A 22986-nucleotide genomic window follows, 5' to 3' on the forward strand; every position below is an offset into this window, starting at 1 on the left:
TCGGATAAAGTGAGGACTCAATCGGGAACCTACAGTAGAGTGGATCTCTCCATTCTTCCGTGTGACGCCCCTGATTGATATTTCCACCTACGTCTAAAAACGGACGGGGAACAAAGCAAGCACCGTCCTTATAAAGGGCAAACGATCCATCTTCTCCACAAATCAACCCCCTTCCGACCTACTCAGCGCTATGGACTCCGATCACTCATATATTCCTTCCGAAGTCCCCAGCGAGAGTAGGTCGCCCTGTCCAGCTTTGAACACGCTGGCAAATCACGGATATCTGTACGTGAACTCATGGCAATTCTCCCGTGTTAAAGGCTGACTAGAGTGATGTTCTAGACCTCGTTCCGGGAAGGGCATCGAACTGAAGACCTTGTTGGTCGCTCTAATCACGGTGTACAATGTCTCTTACCCATTGGCCCTACTTCTCGCTGGGACCGCACTTTTGAGATATGGGAAGCTCGACACGAGTTCGAGTCTCCTTCCGTGGAACTGGAGATTAACGATCGACCTCGCTTCATTGTCGAGTTTCGGCTCCTTGAGGATTGCACATCCTGCGTCGCTTGTGCACCCCAACGAACCCTCTCATTCCCCCGATCCCAACCTTCTTGAAAATGCAGTTTCCCATGCTCACAAGGACTCAAGCGGATCGGAATTAGGCTTGACTCTTCGCGATCTGGCCGCTATCCGCCTCGAACGAGAGGCCAAATTAAGTCAACCTTTGGATAGTCTTCATGAACGGATAGCATTGGGGGAGAGTGCCTTGTGTTACCTTGCCCTTCGAAACCATTTTGGATCGACCGACACGATCCCAATATCCCGATTTGCTATATTTTTCGGGGATGAACGACTTCCGGACAATTGGTGGCAGGAAGTTCGACCTACGACAACCGTAGGCTTAATAGAAACGAGGCGCATAGCTAACGACATTAAGAATATCATGGCAGCGTTGGGCGAGTCGAGGTCAGATTCATGAACTGTGTTTGCTTTTACGCTCTTTTGTACGCTGGATCCATAGACATTGGGCTGCCATACGAACCCTTTAGCTACTAGTAACACTTATTGGACCATTTTTCGAATAGTGTGCTACACATACACCAAGGTTCATTCATTTCAACTGACCCTCGAGTATTTGAAGTACGTAGGACAACGCCTTGAAAGAGAACTACAATGTAACAACAAATGATAATCAACGTAAACGTCAGAAGTCTGAGTATCTGAGCGAACCTCCCCCGTTTTGGTACCTGGTCGCTGAAGGATATTTAGCAGAACTTCTAGTTTCGGAAAGACTCGAAATGTAACCACGAGAGAGAGAGGCGGTGGTAGTCCGAGGTTTGAGTGAAAAATGGTTGAGACGCCTGTCAGGCTACAATGCGATTCACACAGTATACAATCAGCAATCTGGCGACGGCAGTACCCAGCAGAAGTTATTAGCCTATATGTGTTCCTGTCATCCGTTGGCTCCATGGGTTCCATAGTATTACTTAGGAACTCAGGGCGACCGCGCAGGGTTAAATCTAGGACAGCGCCCAATGAAGCAGATCGGGTAGAAATTCTCATGTAGCACGTTGAGTGTCGACTGAGGTCCTTTTATATCCACAAGTCACCACCTCCGAGGTACGCCATATAAGTAGTCCAGTCCATTACATCGCTAGAAAGCATGATTGAAAGGGACATACAGATTGAAGTAAAAGTCGTACTTCTTAGCGTCAGGAACAGCTCAGAACCGTAAACCGAAACGCGAATAAAACTTACTCATAACAACTTGCCCATGATCGTCGATCTGAATCATCTGCAAATCGAAAGTTGATGAGTAGCCCATGGAATATGGTGCGCCCAAACATTTGCAACATCCTATAAATGAAAAGCTTCAGCAGTGCCGGAAGCTCTAAGATAGATATAATTTAACCGGGAACGATGTTTGGAATCTATCAAATTAGTTATATCAATTCATCTCTTCCATAAGCGGCTGAACCATCCTTTGCGAGGGGCAGGTTCGTCGGGCGGCGATTGAGATTTAACATCCTGTTTTCCAGCTTCAAGTTGAGCGTAACGGCGCTTGTACTCCGCAGGGCTTTCTCCTCCTATTCCTTTCTGCCACATCCCTCGACGCGCATTTCTGGCCTTCGGTTCAGTACACATTTAGGAAGTAAGACGGGGGTTTGTTCCTACTTTGCCTCCAACTCTGCTTTCAAGAATTCCTCTTTTCCCCTGACACCATATTGGGCACCAGCCTTTGAGGAAAACAACATGAACAAGGATATTCGGTTTAGATGACAGAAGGATTCACCTGTTCATAGACAGTACCACATCCAGCCCTGAGCATTTCCATCGCCAGACTGTTTGCCAGAAGAGACCCTGGGGCAAAGCTGCGTTTTATAACGACATCTGCAATCTTTTTAAGAGGCGTCGATAACTCGCATTGGATCATTTTTTAGTTAAAAAGGATGGTGTACGAACAATGCGAGCATACTGATCGCGCTGATGCACCTGGCAGTACAATGTTTTCCCCGTAATGCGATCTTTCAGCCATGTTAGACTTTCAGCAGCGTGAGGTTGAGCGGGTCGGCCGAAATGAGCTCCCTAAGTTATATGTGGCAAGATCAGCTCGCGGCCAAGTGGAAGTAAATTGACAAATTCCAACCTCGGGAGCATCGAATCCAGCAATTCGGATATGAATAGTTTGGTCTTTAAGTTCTGTGCAATGGGTAAGTCCATTGCGTATGTAGATCCTGAGACCTTACGCACCTCTACTTTTCACAGGGATCCTTCGAAACTTGACGGGCCATCGCCATCCAATCCCAGGTGTGTGGTATAACCTAAAAATACGGCACACTATCGGACCTCGAGCCGTTGAGACTTCAAAAGAGTGTACCGAAAATTATCCCCATCTCCTACGCTATCGACAGGTGAATTAACTTCCGTTAGAAGAGAGATTCGAGGAGCACACACTTGGTCGCCACGCCTTTGATCCATCGCTTCTTGGCAAACATGTCGGGGGTAATCCAATTACCGTTTTTGATTCTTCGGAATGACTGAGTATAGACCTTCAACGCTACAATGGTCGTCACTGATCCTGCAATAAAACCACCTAACAGGATCTGCTGAGAGTGGGAGCCAATGTTGAAGGTGTTCGAATTTGGAGTCCAGTTTGGCACGCTTTCTTTCAGACGGGTGCTAATACTTTCGTCGGAAGGCATGAAATTGTAGCAAGCACCGTTCTACGATGCGACCTGCAAGGTGCGAGCAAGTCGTGGAGTGGGGGGTCGTACAGCCTGCGTCGTGCGACAACCTACGTGACCTCGATCCTCCGTGGAATAACGCTGCTGTGGTACTCCTATTATTCCGTTACTAACGTTTAAGAACTAGTCGGGGGTTCGAATAGTCAGTATATCTTCACGAGTCCTGGCGACGTAGAAAAGGCTGGGAAAAGGGGATAAGTCCTGCTGATCTGTGGGAATGTGGGCTCGTGGACAAGCTCGTGTGGCGTGCCTGACACGGTCCGATCAGAGCCCCCCACGTGAGCGCGAGCTGTACCTTTCGTCGACTCCTTCCACTGAACGACCACCGCTCGACCGACTACCTCGAGCTCATTGAAGGCCCGCGAATGATAGGAGATCTACCTTACGCATACGCGCCAGCTAGGTCCACCTGGTTTGATATCCTTTACAGTTCATCTTACGCAGATACTCACTAGTAGGTCCAACAGTGCTTTACTGCTCTGGAATCTAAGTCAATTACGGGAGAATACTTGGAATCCTCTGACCTCCATAGCTTGTGGAAAACACAGTGCTGTACGGCCCGTACTTAGTACGTTTTCTCTAGTATGTAATTCACTGTGGTGATAATATCCCCGTTCAGGAGAAGCCCTTTTTCAACTTTCAGATGGATAATAGAACACCATTTGCCGTTTGACGTCATGACCAGTCCATCGTGATCCCTTTGGATATACTCAAGCGCATGAATCTATAAAAAGGGACGTGTCGTCAACTTGAAGGTCATATTCCAACGCATCACACCGACAAAATCAGTTCTACCGTGCGCACAAGACGAAGATGTGGATACTACCAGTTCGAGGAAAATATATGGTATGGGCTATCTCAGGTACGTGTGCTCTGGCATGCGACCTCGCAAGTCCCTCGTCGATTGAAGATATTTTCCGTGGTGCTTTTAGCATGTTGTTGTCAAGGTTTCTTACTACTCGGATATGACCAAGGTGTGATGAGTGGTATAATCGGTGCTGATAACCAGTTCGGGAGGGATTTTGGACGTCCTGGGCCTACAACTCAAGGGACGATTGTACGTGTTCAATCATAATTAAGGAACGTCGACTGATCTTAGTGACCTTAGGTGGCTATCTACGTATGAAGCTGCACCTATTTTGTTTGCCGCTTACGACTGAGCGTTATCAAAGGATATCGGTTGCGCCATTGGGAGCTTGATAGTATTTTTCTGGGGCGAATCAATTGGTCGCAAGAGGATGATTATGGCGGGCGCATCTACGATGTTGGTTGGTACGGTATGTTCTCGACTTTCGCTCTACTACAAATTTGTGTCCATGCGCATAAATATTTCTATTCCACTTTTAGGCTATATTAACGAGCTCAACTACCCTTGCTCAACTCTACGTTGGGCGAATCGTGACTGGCATCGTGAGCGATTTTTCTGCCCTTCCAGCAACCATCTGATGTTTTCGTTGTCAGGGTAACGGGTTTAATTCGTCTTCCATCCCCGTGTATCAGTCGGAAACTTGCGGGGGTAAAATAAGAGGAAGGCTTGTTTGTTTGAACTCTACGTTGACGATTATTGGGCTAGTGATTGTAAGTTTTCATCTTTCAGGTTTGCGTATTGGAGTTTGCCTGTGTGCTAATCTGGCGTTGCGATGAAACAGGCATATTGGCTAGATTATGGCATGAGCTTTGTTGAAGGACCAGTACAATGGCGGCTTCCAATCGGTTTTCAAGCATTCTTCGCCTTGTGTCTACTGCTACAAGGAATGGTTCTCCCGGACTCCCCACGATGGTTGCTTGCGCATGGCTATGAGGAAGAAGGTGTCAAAGTGATTGCTATTCTAGAAGACCAAGATTCCGTGGACCATCCGGATGTCGTACGGGTGAAGAAGGAAATTGAGGTTTCGTTGGTACAAGAAAGTGCAGGTGGTCCGTAGGATTCTCTCTCATTTCGGTCATTCAACTGGTTCCGTGACCGAAACTTCTCTCTATCAGGGCCGTTCAGATACAGGGAGCTCTTTGAAGGTGGACCGATTGGCAATTTTCGGAGGATCTGCCTTTGCATCGGTGTGAACGTTATGCAACAGTTCACTGGGTGCGCTGGCCGATTTTTACCTGCTCTCTATCCCAAATCGTTCATTTCTTTCGTTCTTCATCCAGGTCAAATATGATCAAGTATGTCGCTTGCGCTTGTTCTGAAATTCTAACGGCCCTCATAACCTCGTCACAGCTACCTTGCGCCTGTTGTCTACCAACAAACCATGGGGTTATCGAGGAACCTCTCGTTGATCCTTGGTGGCTGCACGTCCATAACGTACATGTTTGCTTCATTTATTCCACTCTGGGTGAGTAACTTTCGATTCGTGTGACGCAACACTAACCAGGAACCTAGACCGTTGATAGATTCGGAAGACGTCCTTTGTTGATGATTTCAGCTGCAGGACTATCGACTTGTTTCATTATCACTTCCATACTTTTATCTACTGGGTCGAAACAGGCTGCATTTGCAGCGACGGCGATGGTTTTCATTTTTCAGTTCTTCCTTGGGATTGGGTTTTTACCAATTGTGGGTTTATCATACATCAACTGTAGTTCAAACTGACAAAGAATTTCGCGTAGCCATGGCTTTACCCTGCCGAGGTCGGTTCCACTTCATTTTCAAACAATTAAGAAAAAATGAACGCTCACAATTCGCTTGTTATATAGATCAGTACCACTCGTATACGTGCTCGCGGATCGTCAATATCGAGTTTCTTTAACTGGATGTGCGTTTTCGCTGTTGTGGAAATGACGCCACCTGCTATTGCAAATATCAATTGGCGGGTGTTCATCATCTTTGCGGTCTTCAATGCTTTGTGGGTGCCTATTGTGAGTTGCTTCGCTCGGTCAGTTCTACGGAATTCTCACTGACATCCTTGGGCAATTTTTGAGATTTACTTCGTAAGTTGCCTTGAGTGGTTTTTTTTCTCACTGTTGTATATCATTAACTTTCGAACCTTCTTCGTCTTTCTATCCCCCCCTCAGTTCTTCCCAGAAACCCGTGGCCTGGAGTTGGAAGCGATTGATCATATTTTCGAAAAGGGAGGCGTTACTGGTGGTGTCTTTGGAAGCAAAGGTGGTAGGACCACGGAAAAATATGGTTTCTGAATTCGGGGACAAAGATATGGAGCAGAGATGAGAAGGGGCAAAAAAATCTTCAGCTATAGCACCTTCTTCGACTAGATACTTCTCTACGTGTTTCCGCACGATGAGTTTCTTGTTGAAGTCACGTTGATAATTTCTATCTCCTCCGGCTCTTAAAGTGCGCACCGCTATCGTCGTGGATTACACCTTCCTCCCGGTCGAGAGACCTTCCGATACCGACTTGTCTAGCTTTCACCGTTTGACAGCCCGGCTTGTGCAGGAAAATTATTGATGCGAAATAGGTACTGGTAACTACAGTTGAGGTACACTAAGGGGTCCATGCGTACATACAATATTTCAATGGACTATACACGAGAATGTGCATTACAGCCAACTAATTGACCGTATTAAAAGCTGTTGAGAACTCCCCATGACCGTCCCGTGTGAATCGAAGCTGCGATGTGCGCGACTTGTGTGTCCGAACATAGGTTGATCGGACGTACGAAGATAAGAGATGGACAAGGTCGGGCTATAGTGTGAAGTAGCGCGAGCGTCAGTTCACATAATTGAATCGAATGCCATAATACCAGAGCTTACTCACCGGAAGAGTGAGGATAACGATTACATTAATCACCGAGACTACTGGGGGGAGGTTAGTAAAGATGATAACACGGGTGGATCAATGAGATGATAGATCAGCTCACGGAATATGAATGCTTGATATATAATGCCTAGTTTGTGTGTCGATGAAAAGGATTCATATACCATCCTGGTATACAGTTCTGACAAGTTCTGATCTTCCACCTCTCCGATCTAAAAGGAAAAGGAATAAGTGGCTCGTACTATTGTTGTAAAAAGCTAGACACACATGCAGCAACTCCAGGAAGGAGGATCACCACCAATGTACCTGGAAATAATGCATCGGCATCCCAGGGTTTCAGATCCATGGACGACTCACTAATCAGTACCAGCACGAATAGAGAATATGACTGTCACCGGTGATGAAACATCCACGAAAATTAGGCAGTGGGAAAATTGCGACTGGTAACGTTATCTCAGAACAACTGGAGGGGAAAGGTGAGCAACGGCAACTTCAAGAGCATAACGCGACTTACTTTCAGACAACACGATACCAATAACGAGACTCCCCACATGAATGATGGCCTCATGAACGATGGATTAGTGTAGGCGTAGCTTAGGAATTTAAAAGAGCAGAGAGCCGGATTTTCGACTTGAACGAACCAACTACATGCTGAAAAAAGCTGGATTTAGCCGTGTTCATAAGTTACAGTGTTAGATAGAGCAACTCACTGCGACTATCCGCTGATGACCAAGCGCCTCTACTATCTTTTCGAATGCCCCCAGGTTTGCTGCTGCGGCATCAGGCATCGTTCCAGAGGGAAGAGGGAAGGAGGGTGGTGAATGAGGAGCGTTGAAGACAATTGTCGGACATGGTACTTATGGTGAGAAATTAGACCATGTCCACATTATTGCTATTTCGAAAATAGTTGGCGCGGCTCCCACGCGCACATCTGGTACAAAATCTTCGAGACATGATAACTCGCTCAGATTTCATCTGTTTGCCTTAATTATTGAAAGCAACAGGGTGCAAGGCTGTCAGCCTATATGCACAGTGGATGACTTACTTTGTAGGACTTGAGATGATAACTTGTTAGAGTTAAGAGGTAGGATATTCGTATAGAACAGCCTGTCTTTACATGCTGTTGTTATCTAGCTTTTATACTACTTGGTAGGTATAATAATAGCTATGTCGTGCTATGTCGTGCTAAGCACATCTGTGAGAGTTAGAACTAAAGATAGTATCTAATGAATGTGTCTGAGTAACAAGGTTCTTGTTATCTCTAGAGGTCATATAGCTATTGGTAGATATAAGTAGATGTGAGAGAATGCTCAGTCATCTACTGTGAGGTCTATAAGCTATTGGTAGATAAGTAAACTATCCATGTGAATGATAGTGTAAATATAGTGACAGACGTATGTACATGAGTAACTACTAATGTCTATGAAGTCTTGTGTCTAAGTCTTGTGACTGACACGGTCACATGTTAAACGATAAGTTCAACACTCCCCCTCACTGAATTCATATGGTATAGAATTAGTGGAAGGTTAATCCAAGTTCTGTACGGCATTTTTCAAACTTGATTTTGTCTAGGTTCTTTGTGAGAAGATCTGCAGGATTTTCGGTTGTAGGAGAATAGAAGAGTGTAATCTTCTTTTCGGTGATGCATTCGCGAATGTGATGAAAGCGGATGTCCATGTGTTTGGTTCGCTTTTCTTGTACTTCGTTACTACTCAAGAATAGTGATCCTTGATTGTCGCCAATTAGTGGAATTGACTCTAATGGGAATCCTATTTCTCCAAAGAGATTTTCAATCCATCTAATTTGTCTAGCACAGTCGGATAGTGCCATGTACTCGGCTTCTGTGGATGACAGTGCAATGGTTTTTTGTTGGTGTGAAACCCAACAGACTGGTGCGTTGGCAAACTTGATTAAATATCCAGTATGTGATTTTCGATTACTAGGATCTGTCGCCCAATCTGAGTCAGAATAGGCCATGAATCCCATGTTTGACTTTCCATCATATGTGAGTGTATATTTGGAAGTTCCTCTGAGGTATTTGAGGATATACTTTGATCGATCAAGATGATCTCGGGATGGGTTTGCTCCATGCTGTGATAGTTTGATAACAGCGTGTGCAATGTCGGGTCGTGTTCCAAGCATGAGGTAAAGTAATGATCCTATTACTGATTGGAACTGTGATCGAAGTTTTGGATCTGGAATATTTGTGTTGGTAACCGGTGTGTATCCACCAGGTAATGGTGTGTTTGCTGATTTTGCATTTGTCATATCAAATCTTCGGATTACTTTTTCAAGATAGTCGCATTGATCAAGATAGATCTTTCGATTTTTGCGATCTCTCCTAATTCTCATTCGAAGAAATTCCTTCGGTTCTCCTAAATCTCTGCATTCCCAGACTTTCATAAATTCCTTCTTCTTTTTATTGAGAAGGTCCTTGTCAGATCCCATGAATAGGGCATCGTCGACATAAATGATGGCAATCACTGTTTTGCCGTTTTCTTGGAAGATATATACGCCAGCATCTGAAGTGCATCGTGTGTAGCCCATTTTCATCATTGATTGTGTACACGTATGCCACCAAGTTCGACTGGCTTGCTTCAGGCCGTATAATGCTTTGCGTAACTTCCAAACCTTGTCTTTATCCTTGACGAATCCTTCTGGTTGTTCCATAAAGATTTCTTCCTTTAACTCGCCATATAGAAAGGCGGTTTTGACATCGAGCGCTGAGATTTCCCAGTCTTCTAGTGCTGCTAATGCCAGAAGTAGTCGTACTGTTTCAAAGCGTACAACTGGTGAAAATAGTTCGTCGTAATCTATGCCTTGGATTTGTGAAAATCCTTTTGCTACTAATCGCGCTTTGTAGCGTCCATCCGACTTCTTGTCGAATACCCATCTACATTTAATTGGTTTTTTGTGTGTAGGACGGTTTACTACTGAAAACACTTGTCTATCATTTAGTGATTTCAGTTCTTCTCCACAAGCTTTCAACCATTCTATCTGTTCCTCTTTTGGGCGAAGGTTGAGGATTTCAGAATAAGACCAGTCTTTGACTGTGTCAAAATCTGGTTTGATAGCGGATGAAAGAAATGTTTTAATGAATTGTTCTCCCCCTTCCTGAATAAGTCTAGTCAGAAGCTCTTTCTCGGAGTTTTCTTGTTCAGGAATGACAGTTTCTTTCGGTTTTACTGGTATTTTCTCAGGTATTCCAAGTGGATTAACTGTCTTCTGCCAACTTCGCATGCCTTGTTGTTGGTTTTCAAGAGGATCGCCTGTGTAGACGTTTCCTTCTTGTATTCTAGGTATGCGAATTCTAGGTTCGACTTCTCTAGGTGGCAAAGGATCTCTTATTTTCTGAGATCTCTTATGAGTTTGTGGAGGAGGTTGTGGAGGATGATTCTGTTTATGAGGTTTTTCCTGAGGTTGTTCATCCTTGGGAATATTACATTCAGGATCCGGTATAGGAGTCTCATTGTCAGAGTCATCATTGGGAAGATTCCAAAATTCGTCAAAAGCGTCCTTTTGACTGGAATTTGGATGGTGATCATTGTGATCATGTCCGTCGTAAGGCCATTGGGAAAAAGGCGTAGAGTGGATTGGTTTGGAAGATTGGTCTATCTCGATAGATCCAGGTGCTTCTTGTTTGCATTTGGGAAACCATGATTCATCAAAAGTAGCATTGGGGCTAACAACGATGGAGTTGCTAGTAATGCGCATAAAACGATAAGCTTTTGATCCCGATTCGTAGCCAATGAAGATCATTGCTTCTGAGCGTGGTGCTAGTTTGTTTTTGCGTACTTCTTTGTGATTATGAACATAAGCCCCACAACCAAACGTTCTGAAGTATGAAACATCAGGTTGTTTGTTGCTATAAATTTCTACAGGTGTTTTCCATTCTCTGGAATGAATTGGAGTTCTGTTGTATACATGAAGAGCCGTTTCAATGGCAAATTGCCACCAGCTTTCTGGTGCACAGGCTTGCTGCCGAAGTGCCTCAGATTTGTCTCGTAGCGTTCGATTGAATCGTTCTGCTCGTCCATTTTGTTCATGTATGTGCGGTGCAGATGATTGGATAGAGATTCCATGTTGTTTGAAGAATTCATCTGAGTTCCTAGAGAAGAATTCTCCCCCTCGATCGAAGCGTAGCTTCTTGACTTTTAGATTAGATAGGTTTTCCACCAATGTCTTCCAATTTTTTATCTTTTGAAAAACATCGGATTTGTTTCGTATAGGAAAGACCCATCCTAGTGAGGAAAAGTCATCAATCATAGTTAAGCAATATTTGTTTTGCTGATATGAGTGAGTTGGAAATTCTAGTACATCTGCATGAACTAATTCTAGTTTCTGAGAGGCGCGTTTGTTAGAAGATGGGTATGATTTAGCTGTCATCTTTCCTCTAGCGCAACCTTTACAGATTCCTGTAGCTGGTTCACGAATCGTAGACTTGGTGAAACCTTTGCATGAAGTTTGACACTTGCGCAACACATTGTAAGATGCGTGTGCAAAGCGCTTATGCCAAATAGATGAATCTATGTTTGCAAGAGAAGCCATTATGATTGAAGGTGATTTCTCCTTGGAGAGTACCTTTCCATCAACCCATTTAAGATTATCTGTCTCACTACTGGGATATCCAGTTAGGATTTCAGAATGATCTTGTTTGGATCTGAGAGAAGTTGCTCGATCGTAAGATAAGGTATAGTACCCTTCTTGTTCGATCTTACCAGTGGATAGTATCCGATATGGACTATGGCATTGGTACATGACTGGAAAAAGTTTTATGACACATTTGTGGCCGTTAGGTTTATGACATTCTATGAATACTGTTCCAAGACCAGTAATAGGCGTGTTAGCTTCACTGCCTGCACTAGTCTGAACTGCAATCGGATTGCTTAATTCGTGATAGTCAACAAAATCATCGATATTAGGAGTCATATGATGTGTTGCTCCACTATCTAGTAGCCATTTCTCTTGCTTTTCTTGCTTATCACTCATTGCATTTGTAGAAAACGCAAATATATTGTTACATACAGAAACATTGTTACAACCAATTGTAGTTATACAAGAAGTTTGATCAGTGTTGTTCTGTAGTGAGTGATTAGCATTGAGCTTTGAAGTAAAAGAGAAATCTTGCCAGCATTCATAGTCACGACCATAGGTGTCTTCACCATTGTATTCGTAGTCGTTGTAGTTGTGATAGTCATTGGGGGTCTCGGACTCTTCCATTTGTCGATCTTCGTAGGAAATTCCATCAGAGAAGCGATGTCTCCTGATGTATCCTTGTGAAGTTTCTCCATGTCTAGTACAATCCTTCCAGCTGTGTCCAATTTGCTTGCATTTGAAGCATATGCGTTGTGGACAGTACCTGAAGACGTGTTCCGTACTTCCACACTTGTAGCATTTCTTCTGCAGTGGTGAATTGTTGCTGAGCTGTGGTCTGGGGGGTCGTCCGCCAGTACTCATTCTTGCAGCTTTGGAAATTTGCCTTCTATTTTCTTCTGCCATTCTTTTCAAATAATCTACCCTGCTCTCCTTTTTCCATGGACTTTTACCAGTATCAACTGGTGGCCAGTTGAAGTCTTCAGCCATTGGATGAAGTTTTCGACATTTGTTGGCAGGGTGAGTAGGGTTTCGGCAGTGAGAACACCTTTGAGGTGGATTGAGAGGACAGTTAGCACGGGAGTGTTTAACCGATTCGCAGATATAGCAAAACATATCGTCTTTGCCTATCTTCAGTTGTTTTCTCTGATTTTTAATCTTCCTTAGAGCTGACCGATGTCTGTCCTTCTCCAGTTGATTCATTAGTCTGACATGTTCATTAAAGTCAGATTCCTCGAATCCATTATTGCATTCCTCGTATGCCTCCCTTTTCCTTTTCAAACTGTTACGTTTGAGCCATTTTTGCCTTCTCTCATATCTCCGATTGAATCGTCGCTTGATATGGAACCAATTGTGACTGGTCCAAGGTGTGAGATGTGGATCATCAAGATTAACTTCGTTCCTGATGCAGTTTACTGGTAAAGCTTTTGCCAGTGTCATGGATCTTCGGATCGACGCTACTTCTTGAGCAGGTGAGAAGAGTTCCATGGAATTGCTCCCTTGGCCTATAGTCATTGATGTCACAAATTTTCCAGCAGTCCTTCTGCTGTGGTACTCTTTGAGGATTTCTTCTTCTCCAAGATCCCACATGTCGTTTCTGAATCTTTGGACTTTCTCGACCATTGGTTCAACATAGAAACCATTTTTAATGAAGAGAGGGGTCCAAGATAAATCAAGATCCGTCCTTATCACATCATGTTCAGATATGACAGCGGGAAGATATTCTTCTTGAGTTATGACTGGATCGGGTAAGTCTGGAGGTGGACTGTTGATTGAGAAATCATCAAAGTTGATTCGATTCGGGTTTGTGTCCGTAAGATCCGGCATTGGATCAATTGTTTCATTCTCTGGTAGAGACATTTCTGGCTCATCATCAGATACATAGATGACTTCGCATTCTAGATCTGATGTTTCCTCCATATGGGTATCTTCTTCTGTATTAGAAGTTTCTTCCATATTGACATATACTGGAGTAGGAGAATTTTCCATTAGGAAGCAAATAGTAGCATTTGCATGAACATTGGAAAGTTCTCTTTGGAGGCGAGAACAAAATTGAATTGGAAGAGGTTCAGGAGATGGTTGTACCAATCCTCCTGTTTCAGGGGTATTGTTTGGGGTGTCAGATGATGCACCAAATTGGAATAGGTATGGATCATCTTTCTCGTAGTCGATATCTGAATCGTATTCATCATTATCCCCCCAATTATTCCAAGAAGATCTGGATCGTCGTATCCTTTCTGCTTCTTCTTCCTCTAGATTACGACCAGGCCACATTCGGTCTAGAGTCTGTACTTCAAAGAGTCCTTCCTGTTCTTCAGAAGGAGTCTTTGTAAGACCAAAATATCGTTCGACACATCTGACTTGAGTAAGCCAGTTGTGATCGATGTTGTGATCATCGACTTTATTCTTCAGAGGGTTTTGAAGATACCAATCAAGAGCTTTGTACTCTAGATTTTCTTCCACAACCTTTTTCCAGCATTGTGGGAGACGAACTTGAATTGGAGCATTTTCTCTCCATGTGTATTTGTTCTTGAACAGTTGCACAAAATCAGGATAGTTTCTTCTGGCAAGTTCGTTCATTGATACAATTTCCAGAGAGATATCCCTGACTAGTCGTCTGATATCATTGGCGCTTTGCCATGGATGAAGGTGTGATGAAGTATGAACCATTAGTGGTGGTTCAATTCGAATGTTTTCGATTTTTGTGTCCTGATCCATCAGACTCTCGAAGATGAATTGTCTTGGTGTCATATTATCTATCCTGTAGATATTGACATTGTACTCTCGACGATGAGTATCTGCAGCTCCTGAACTGAGTGATAGAATAATTTTATGATTTCCAGGGGTGCTCAGTTCCTCTAGTTCGTGAAGCAGATTATTCTTTTTTGCTTCATCATCAGTAAGGGAAATGTTGTCTATAATGTTGTTCCTAAGCTTTCTTCGAAGTTTGAAAATCATTTCGTTGATCAACATTTCTGCTTGTGATGGTTCTCCAAAGGAATTTTGCTACGTGGCTTCGAGCTGTGTATATTGAAGGGCTTCAGGAATAAATACAGGAGATGGTGGAAGAGTATGAGGCAATCTGGTATCCAATTCAACCTGGTATTCAGATTGTGGATTTACATCAGATGCTGTGGAACTAATGGTGCATCGGGCAAGTGGTGGTTGGAAGAAATCCGGATTATCACCGAATGTTTCCATTAAGTCTTTGTAGTCTGGGTCGGAAACTGGTTCATGATCAGGAAGTGGTCGTCCAAGATTGTGACTTGTAGACGTTCCTATCATTTGTAGGTCTCGGGTAGCAGTGCTAGGAATATTTGAAGTAGACGTAATTTGTCTTTCTTCTCCATCCCATGAGTAGCCAACACGATTCATGTGTATTTCGACGAGTTGGAGCTCATCGGCTAGTCGCGAACAATTTATTTTAACAGGAGCAGAATGATGCGCGGAAGAGTTTTTATTTTTCTTTCCTCCCCCTTTCTGTTTCTTGTTATTGTTAAATTGCTTTTTAGAACCCTGACCATGATTCTGCTGTGGCTGCTTCCCCTTTCCTTTTCCTTTCCAGTTCTTTTTCTGGTTGCTCTGCTGAGCACCAGGGTTATATTGTTGAATCGGGTTGAAGTTCCGATTCTTTTGACCATTATTCCATTGTGGTCGAAAGTTTGGATTGAAATGCTTCAGCCCAGTGACTCTCGCAGTATTCGATTGTACCAAAGACATCGACTGTTTTTGCATCCACTCGGTGGATACCATTTCAATAATCTTTTGAGTGGTAAACTCCCGCTCAGTAAGATTGTTGATAATTGATATGACATTCCCGAAGGAAGGAGGTAGCTTGCTAACTATTTGGAAAGCGATGAGCTTATCCGCAAGTGGGTATCCTTTCTCCTGGAGTCTAGCTGCATGGGAAGTGATCTGGGTAATGGCCGGTATTGGATTTACACCATCCTGAATGAATATATTATTATATTTAATATATTCTTCATTCGCACTGGCAACCTTAGTGGATTGGAATGCCAGCTTTAAAGCGTCAAAGAATTGCATAGCGGTTTTGTCTTTGCCGTATGAAATTCTAATAGCTTTCGAAGTACGAAGGTGGAGGTAACCAAGAGCCTGCTCATTTTTCTCAGACCAGGTATTGTATGTGGAGACAGATGTGTGATAACTTGCATGGTCGGCAGCAGCAATGGTAGGTGCCGCAGTAGTTAATGCTGTTACACATTTCTGTACTCTACAATAGTTCGTGAATGTATCAGAAAACTCTTCCCATTTGCGTGCATTTCCATCAAATATCGGGATTACAGAGATTCCGGCAGTAGAAGGAGTTTCGGTGTTATTGACCATTTGGGTATAAAGAGGATATTGCTTGAAGTTGGCGACTAGGAAGTCTGATTCTGGATCATTCTTCACAGAGAAGGCTTTGTCAGAACCAGAGACTACTGGAATGTTGAATCCAGCGGGAGTTTTGACGAAAACACCTGATTCTTCGGAAGAAGACATTTGCTAGAAGAAATAAGATTGTAAGCAAAAGCTTTTAAACAATCTGCTTTCTCTAGATTATGAGTCCGTTTGGCCACAAACGGTCGTTATCAATTAAGATAACTAGTTCCATGTGTCATGTGTCACTTCAGTGATCCGGTCTCAACCCCGGACTCACTATGTATAGTAAAAATCTATATGCCAATAGAAAGCTTTTTGTTTTAAAGTTTGTTGATCGATCTGCATCAGTTACACAAGCTTTCTCACATGAAACCCGCAGGTTCATGTTTAGGCATTGTCCAACGAGCGATCCCAAACCAACGAACTTATAAACTACTAGGCGTTTATATGACTGATAGCATATAGTGGAGGTTTTACTTATTTAAATACGAAAGTGACCGTGACTATTTTACAAGCTATCTAACTTGGGGTCCGAACGGTTGTCCCAAGTGAATCATCCGTGTAAGTGGATGAAACCTTCTCAGTCTGCGTTGCACAAGCGTGCGGGCACGACCAGAGGAGTAAAGAAGTGTAAAATGTAGAGATAGGGCTTGTACGAAAGTGAAGGCCCATGATACTAATATAGAGAGGAAAAAGATAAAGAAATAACTCTTGCCTTTGTGCCATGTCTACTATCCATTGGTGAACTTCTCTATGTCCCGTAAAGGGTCATAGGTCTGTCCGCCGTTGACACTGACTAGGGTGTTTGTGGCGTTCGGGGCCCATAACCTATTGAAAGCAACAGGGTGCAAGGCTGTCAGCCTATATGCACAGTGGATGACTTACTTTGTAGGACTTGAGATGATAACTTGTTAGAGTTAAGAGGTAGGATATTCGTATAGAACAGCCTGTCTTTACATGCTGTTGTTATCTAGCTTTTATACTACTTGGTAGGTATAATAATAGCTATGTCGTGCTATGTCGTGCTAAGCACGTCTGTGAGAGTTAGAACTAAAGATAGTATCTAATGAATGTGTCTGAGTAACAAGGTTCTTGTTATCTCTAGAGGTCATATAGCTATTGGTAGATATAAGTAGATGTGAGAGAATGCTCAGTCATCTACTGTGAGGTCTATAAGCTATTGGTAGATAAGTAAACTATCCATGTGAATGATAGTGTAAATATAGTGACAGACGTATGTACATGAGTAACTACTAATGTCTATGAAGTCTTGTGTCTAAGTCTTGTGACTGACACGGTCACATGTTAAACGATAAGTTCAACATTAATTCTTACAGATTCTTGACGGCATAACTCAGAGCTAGTGCAGCATACAATAAATTCCACGTAATGTATAATTCCGACATCTCTGAAAAATCCAAACCTATTTACAAGAAAAACATGAGAATGAGCGAAACAGTGGATTGGTGACTGCATAAAATGAAGATCTAAATCACTTGAAAGGCTGTCTAGTGCACCACAATTGGGAAAGGTTGCATGTAGTCAAGAAGGCAGTCAACAAAGTCGTAAAACTTGGCGGCTATGTATGAGCCTTCCGTCACTTGAATATAAATTACACCGTCGAGAGAAAGTGCTGGAAGGAGAGAGTATCTAAAACATTGGGTGAGTTGCATCAATTCAAATGCCGAAATGTCGAATTTATACTTGCCTTCGCCCGCGAGCAAAAGATGTCTTCTTGAAAACACGCCGTCCAACTCGTTCAGGCCATAAGTTGTGGCCAAAATGGTTTCGGAAATTCGCTCGTTGCTCTTCGTAACGCTCAATCACTACTTTGGTGATCTGTCCGTAGGTTAGCACAGTAGATAGCATATCACAACAGAAGATATCTTCTTCATGGAATACCCCGCTCTCTTCAGTGTAAGCTAGATAGTTGATAGCGATATGGTGATATTGAGTCGAGTGCTGAATTTCATCAAGCTATGCCTTGTTTCTGACAAATGCTCACTACATACCTTGATAGCTGAACAATTTCAATACTCTCTTACGCCCTCGCAGCTCATGCATGTTTGCCTTGCACAATAATCCCTTCTGATGTTGAGAAAGAATTCGTTGAAGTGTTCATTTTCTGCATCCTGTAGCTTCGCTGATGCTCTGGCTTGAAAAAGTCGAGCCCATGAAAGTAAGAGGTTGTCGTAAATCATCAGAGAAGCGTTTGCCATCGGTCATGATGGTGGTTGGTGGTGAGGAGAAGGTGGCAGTGCGTCTCGCAGCTGAATTGCAACCTCACGCAAGTGTATACACTCAAGGAGCACTTGGACTATCTGATGGTTCATTTCTGGAGATCATTCACTTAGGACTTCGCTTGTTTCCATGTTTTTCTTGTAAATAGGTTTGGATTTTTCAGAGATGTCGGAATTATACATTACGTGGAATTTATTGTATGCTGCACTAGCTCTGAGTTATGCCGTCAAGAATCTGTAAGAATTAAGGCAAACAGATGAAATCTGAGCGAGTTATCATGTCTCGAAGATTTTGTACCAGATGTGTGGCTGGGGAGCGTCCGTGGGAGCCGCGCCAACTATTTTCGAAATAGCAATAATCTCATCGGTACTTGGCATCACCCTAAGCCCTTAATGGGCTATCGGACGGTTCGTTGTCCGTGAGCGGCGGTTTGTCACCCCAGATTTGGTAGATGGATGTCATGGGAGGGTGGTGAAAAAACTTTCAAAGAGACTTTCTGGATTATAGGGAATAATATCTTGCATTCAAAAGTTGAACAGCTGGGAGATCGATTCCTGCGGTAATCAGCTTCACCGCTGTAATGTCAGTCCACAGGATCGTCCACTTGACAGTGCATGACGCAACAGACCATGTAACATCTTTATAATGAACCGTACAAAACCTTGGCACACCCATTATAATGATTGGCTCAGGGCTCCAAGGAGCCTCAAGACTATTAATATATCTACTCCCTTAGATACTTTCCATTAATGTTATTGATGGCCCTGTCCAAACCATTGATGGACCGCCCTCCCTGAGTTTCTTTTCATTGATATACCTTCGAACATCAATGAATCGGCCGCTCGTTCATTCCATTGATGGTCCTGTCCATCGATGGACAACCATCCCTCGACGGTACCTTCGAACATCAATGAATCGGCTGCTTCTTCATTCCATTGATGGTTCCGCAAAGCGGGATCATCGATGGACCACTCAGTTTTTTTCTTCCATTAATAAAAAACCAATGTAAGGGGGTGAAACCAAAATACCATCTTTGATGTACCTCTAAACATTAATGAACTTAGAGAACTTGGTCCATTACTGGACCTTATCTTGACAAAAAGATAAAAAAGCTGGCTGATTACGGTATAGATATACCTAGAAACACGAATTGTAATGGAACAAGAATACCAAGCTGACCTGTCCTCAATTGCCATCGTCGTCCGATTCCTCCCTGCCCTTGTCTTCATCCATTTCAACTTCTACCTCTAACGGAGACATGGATGGAAGTGTAGCGTTGTGGGGTGGATCCAAAAGGTGGGAAAGGATGACCTTTGCCCGCTCGCGTATGGGGTGCCATAGCTGTGCCCAATGACGGCCACGATTGCGCTCAACATGAGCATGCTCCTTCGCGTATGCTGTCAAACCCTCTTGTAAGAATGGAGAGACATCTCGTCGTCCGATCTGCCTTTCCCACCAGCTAGCCACGTAGTAACAATATTCGATCGAGCGGTGCATTTCTTCTTCTACAAGCCTCAATTCTTCTCGTGGTCGACGGGCATGAGCGCGCGCTTTACACCACTCAGAACGAAGGCCTGTAAAAAAATTAGTGATGCAATACAGACAAACAACACGTCAAGTTAAACTCACTATCCTGGATCTCCTCGAAACTAGCCCCGTCAGTGACCCTTTCACCCCCCACCATCGTGAGATGGGTTTACCAAATCCACGAAAGTACTTGTTTACTTTGTCCAAGTGACAGGATCGGATTGAATGGGATTGTGGGCACGTTTCTCTTATTGAGAACCTTGTCTATAGCATCTGCGCCCAACCCACTTTGCTCCTGTGCTAAGCGCCAGTCCTCCTTCTCCTTCTCCTTCAAAACCCATTCACTGATCCCTCGAATATCCGTGTCCTGCAGCTCCTTCAGTGAGTTCATCCACTCTCCTTGTTTGCGTGTTTTCACCAGGGCAGCTCGTGCCGCACGATAAGTAGCTGCTATCATTGTAATTTGCGCCTCAATCTTGTCCTGGAGCGTATTCATTTTTGTATACATTGCCTTGTGAAGGCTGTAAATGGGATGTGTTCTTGTAAACAACAGAACGGGAGCGAAGTTGAGCTTGTAACTGACTGAGCGATTCATGCACTTGCACAAAATGAAGACGATCTTCCAATTGTATCAGTTCAGTTGGAATGAGAGTATGTGATCGTTCGTTGAGGGAGCTAGGGAGGAAAAGGTTCATTGTCTCTGGGCTTGTGCATTCAGGCGGTTCAGCTTCAATCAAAGGTCGGAGAGCAGGTATATGGATCAGGAGAGAATCTCGGTATTTTTGTATGCGTTGTAGGAGAGACGTTTGTCGTGTAATGCGGGAACATTCTTGGAAATCGGTGAGCTTTTTCTTGCATGTCATAGAGGCCACAATAGATTGTCTAGAAAAATGTCAGGCGGTCGTAATTCATCGAACCAAAAGCACGTACTGAAGTTCCTCGATCTCCAACCTGTCAATCACTAGACCACTCAACGTTGATATTGAGGTATTCATGCCAGTCACCTCTCGTTGATGCTCCTCCTCGGCAAGCTCCTTCTTCACCTGGGCCAGTGTGAGTGCTATTGAATGTCTAGAGTTAGATTATATCCAGATTGTAAGCATGGAAATGGGACTTACTTTCTTCACACATGTCATACGGACAGAAGTTTGACAGACCCTGTTCCCATTGCACAACCTGGTCCTGCCAGATAAGCAGATCCTTCACGTGGTCGTCCTGTAGTGTGTCCGTAAATGCTGTAAATGCACGGGCATTAACGACTGCTTCCGGAATGGCTTTAACCAGCTTCTTGACGAGGGAAGTTTCTGAAAGGAATGATTATTAAATAACATCTGATATACCTCTGGAGATGCATACCTAGATTTATGGTTTTCCGCCAATTCCAGAAGTTTGCAAAGTCATCCAGCATGTCCCACGCGCGCCGGTAACGGCACTAAAAAACTACTACTAGGTGCAGCAAAACATACTCCAAGCACGAAGTGCGCAAAACCAAACCCAACACTAGCAATTAGCGTAGTTGATTTGTGGAGGTCGGTATCAATGGACGCTCTCAGCAAGGTTCACTGAGAACTCTAAGATATGACTTCAAGGGTGGGGCTCTATATGGTTCAAAACAAATTCAAATTCTGTGTTCACAAGTCAAAATGACTAAGGCTTTCTACGAAGTTCACTACTTTGAGGGGGTGTTCAATTCTTTCTAAGTTCAAATAGAACTATCAAATTCAATTCAAATTCGAGTCAAAGCGACTCTACAAGTTCAAAGTTTAGACGAAATTGAGTCCGAAGAGGACCTGAAACCTTCTCCTCCCCCAGAAGTAAGTTCCCTTAATATTTTCCTTCTTTCTCAAGACTAACAACATCATTGTAGCCACTTACCAGACTTTCAAAGAAAGATCCCCCTCTGCCTTCGAAAAAGCAACTGGAGGTGGTCATCTCCCAACGCCCTCTGCCTAAGCCTCTGCCTAAGCCGGCACGCTCTCTGGTAAGTCCTTCGTTTTATTTTCTTTTCCTTTGTTAACACCTGATTAGGTCCTGCCTTCTGACTCGTCGAAGATCAAGAAGGTTGACATCCCTCCGGCTGCTGGTTCATCGACTCGGTCCCCTGGCCCTCGCACTACGCGTAGTTCAACCGGAACCCTTGTAAAGATCAAGCAAGAATCGTCGAAGACCCCCGCTTCCACTAAAGTCATTGAGGTTCGAAAGGACAAGGGGAAGGGCAAGGCCAAGCCCAGATCTCCGTCCCCTTATCTTCCTAAACCCTCAAAATGGTTTTCCAATCGTCGATTTGACATTGTAAGTCCTTTCTTTAATACTTCTTTTCTTTTCTGAGAACCTACTATCTAGCATTCGCAAACCCAAAAGCATCCGCAAGGTCTCGACGCCGATAGTAAGTTCATATTCCTTTAATAATCTTTATGTTCTAATCTTTATCTTAGATGTCCCGCTTCGCTTCAATGTTCCTGAGGCAGAAGCCTTCTCACTTCGAGATGTTCTCGAGAGCGGTATCGCGGATATAATCTACTAGTACCTAAATAAACGCATTTTTAACATTTTTATATATATAATATAATCAAAATGGGAACATAATATGAGGATTAGAGCAAGCCCAAGCTGCTAGTCAAAGCACAGGTCTATTTGCAGGTTATCCAAAGTACAGAAAGTACGAAACACCCTATAGATGAGAGTCTTCGACGTTCCGAAACCTGTAGGAACTGATGAAGCAGCCTTTAAAAACCTTCATTCATTTGGATAGGCCTCGTCTCACTCGCAATTACCTGTAGCAAACATGGGGACACTTGATTTTACTATCAATTTATTGATTTCTTCGATATTGGTTGAAAAGACGGAAACAACTCTTAGAAGTACATCTGGAAGTAACAATCGGACGGATGTAACTATCTAAAGTCCACTTCGGACTTAAGGAACAGAAACAATGCCGGTGGCTGTAACTTACAGCTGGAAACAAGAAAAGGGGCGGATGTCGACGATGTCCGGTCAGAAAGAACATTCTACCAGGAAAGAACCATAGGAACGATCCCTGGAATGTAGATCGAGCAGTTTTGGACTATTCCAGATCGGATAGAACAAGAGAGAACAAGGGAGCACATGGGGACTCGCCTTGGAAACAGAAAGGGGTCAGGATGTATCCACATGCAAATGTCAAAGATATCCGACTCGGAACAGGACTAAAGAAAATATGAGGAAAAGGAATAAGGAATACTATATTCTGGACAGTTTTATATCTAATTGACATGTACTATACCTGATTAAGGGTACTTTGGTATCTCT

The 22986-nt window shown here is 43.5% G+C and overlaps 6 protein-coding genes across 6 annotated transcripts; 2 read left to right on the forward strand and 4 right to left on the reverse strand.

Moving 5' to 3' along the window:
* Positions 1-22: 22 nt before the first annotated feature.
* On the forward strand, positions 23-1209 carry E1B28_013359 (uncharacterized protein). Its single transcript, XM_043158510.1, has 2 exons — positions 23-285; positions 343-1209. The coding sequence occupies exons 1-2, from the start codon at positions 191-193 to the stop codon at positions 977-979; spliced, it is 732 nt and encodes a 243-aa protein (XP_043003859.1). The 5' UTR covers positions 23-190; the 3' UTR covers positions 980-1209.
* Positions 1210-1319: 110 nt separating this feature from the next.
* E1B28_013360 (uncharacterized protein) lies at positions 1320-3442 on the reverse strand. Its single transcript, XM_043158511.1, has 9 exons — positions 2956-3442; positions 2879-2902; positions 2752-2822; positions 2648-2700; positions 2464-2586; positions 2294-2398; positions 2176-2237; positions 1759-2122; positions 1320-1705 (listed from the first exon to the last, which is right to left on the reverse strand). Exons 1-8 carry the CDS (start codon positions 3201-3203, stop codon positions 1954-1956), a joined length of 855 nt encoding a protein of 284 aa, XP_043003860.1. The 5' UTR covers positions 3204-3442; the 3' UTR covers positions 1320-1705; positions 1759-1953.
* An 89-nt stretch (positions 3443-3531) lies between these two features.
* Positions 3532-6546, forward strand: E1B28_013361 (uncharacterized protein). The gene is made up of 17 exons (XM_043158512.1): positions 3532-3657; positions 3713-3797; positions 3865-4107; positions 4178-4302; positions 4354-4365; positions 4418-4522; positions 4593-4655; positions 4707-4823; positions 4895-5162; positions 5229-5328; positions 5394-5408; positions 5464-5578; positions 5626-5799; positions 5853-5873; positions 5940-6101; positions 6165-6173; positions 6258-6546. The coding sequence occupies exons 3-17, from the start codon at positions 4059-4061 to the stop codon at positions 6378-6380; spliced, it is 1458 nt and encodes a 485-aa protein (XP_043003861.1). The 5' UTR covers positions 3532-3657; positions 3713-3797; positions 3865-4058; the 3' UTR covers positions 6381-6546.
* A 12810-nt stretch (positions 6547-19356) lies between these two features.
* Positions 19357-19855, reverse strand: E1B28_013362 (uncharacterized protein; the record flags this gene model as incomplete). Its single annotated transcript, XM_043158513.1, has 2 exons — positions 19357-19745; positions 19801-19855. 2 exons carry the CDS (start codon positions 19853-19855, stop codon positions 19357-19359), a joined length of 444 nt encoding a protein of 147 aa, XP_043003862.1.
* A 12-nt stretch (positions 19856-19867) lies between these two features.
* On the reverse strand, positions 19868-20155 carry E1B28_013363 (uncharacterized protein; the record flags this gene model as incomplete). Its single annotated transcript, XM_043158514.1, has 1 exon — positions 19868-20155. One exon carries the CDS (start codon positions 20153-20155, stop codon positions 19868-19870), a length of 288 nt encoding a protein of 95 aa, XP_043003863.1.
* A 13-nt stretch (positions 20156-20168) lies between these two features.
* Positions 20169-21106, reverse strand: E1B28_013364 (uncharacterized protein; the record flags this gene model as incomplete). Its single annotated transcript, XM_043158515.1, has 4 exons — positions 20169-20580; positions 20629-20758; positions 20817-21002; positions 21055-21106. The coding sequence occupies 4 exons, from the start codon at positions 21104-21106 to the stop codon at positions 20169-20171; spliced, it is 780 nt and encodes a 259-aa protein (XP_043003864.1).
* Positions 21107-22986: the final 1880 nt, after the last annotated feature.

This window comes from Marasmius oreades, chromosome 9 (genome assembly GCF_018924745.1).
Source record: "Marasmius oreades isolate 03SP1 chromosome 9, whole genome shotgun sequence".
NCBI lineage: Eukaryota > Fungi > Basidiomycota > Agaricomycetes > Agaricales > Marasmiaceae > Marasmius > Marasmius oreades.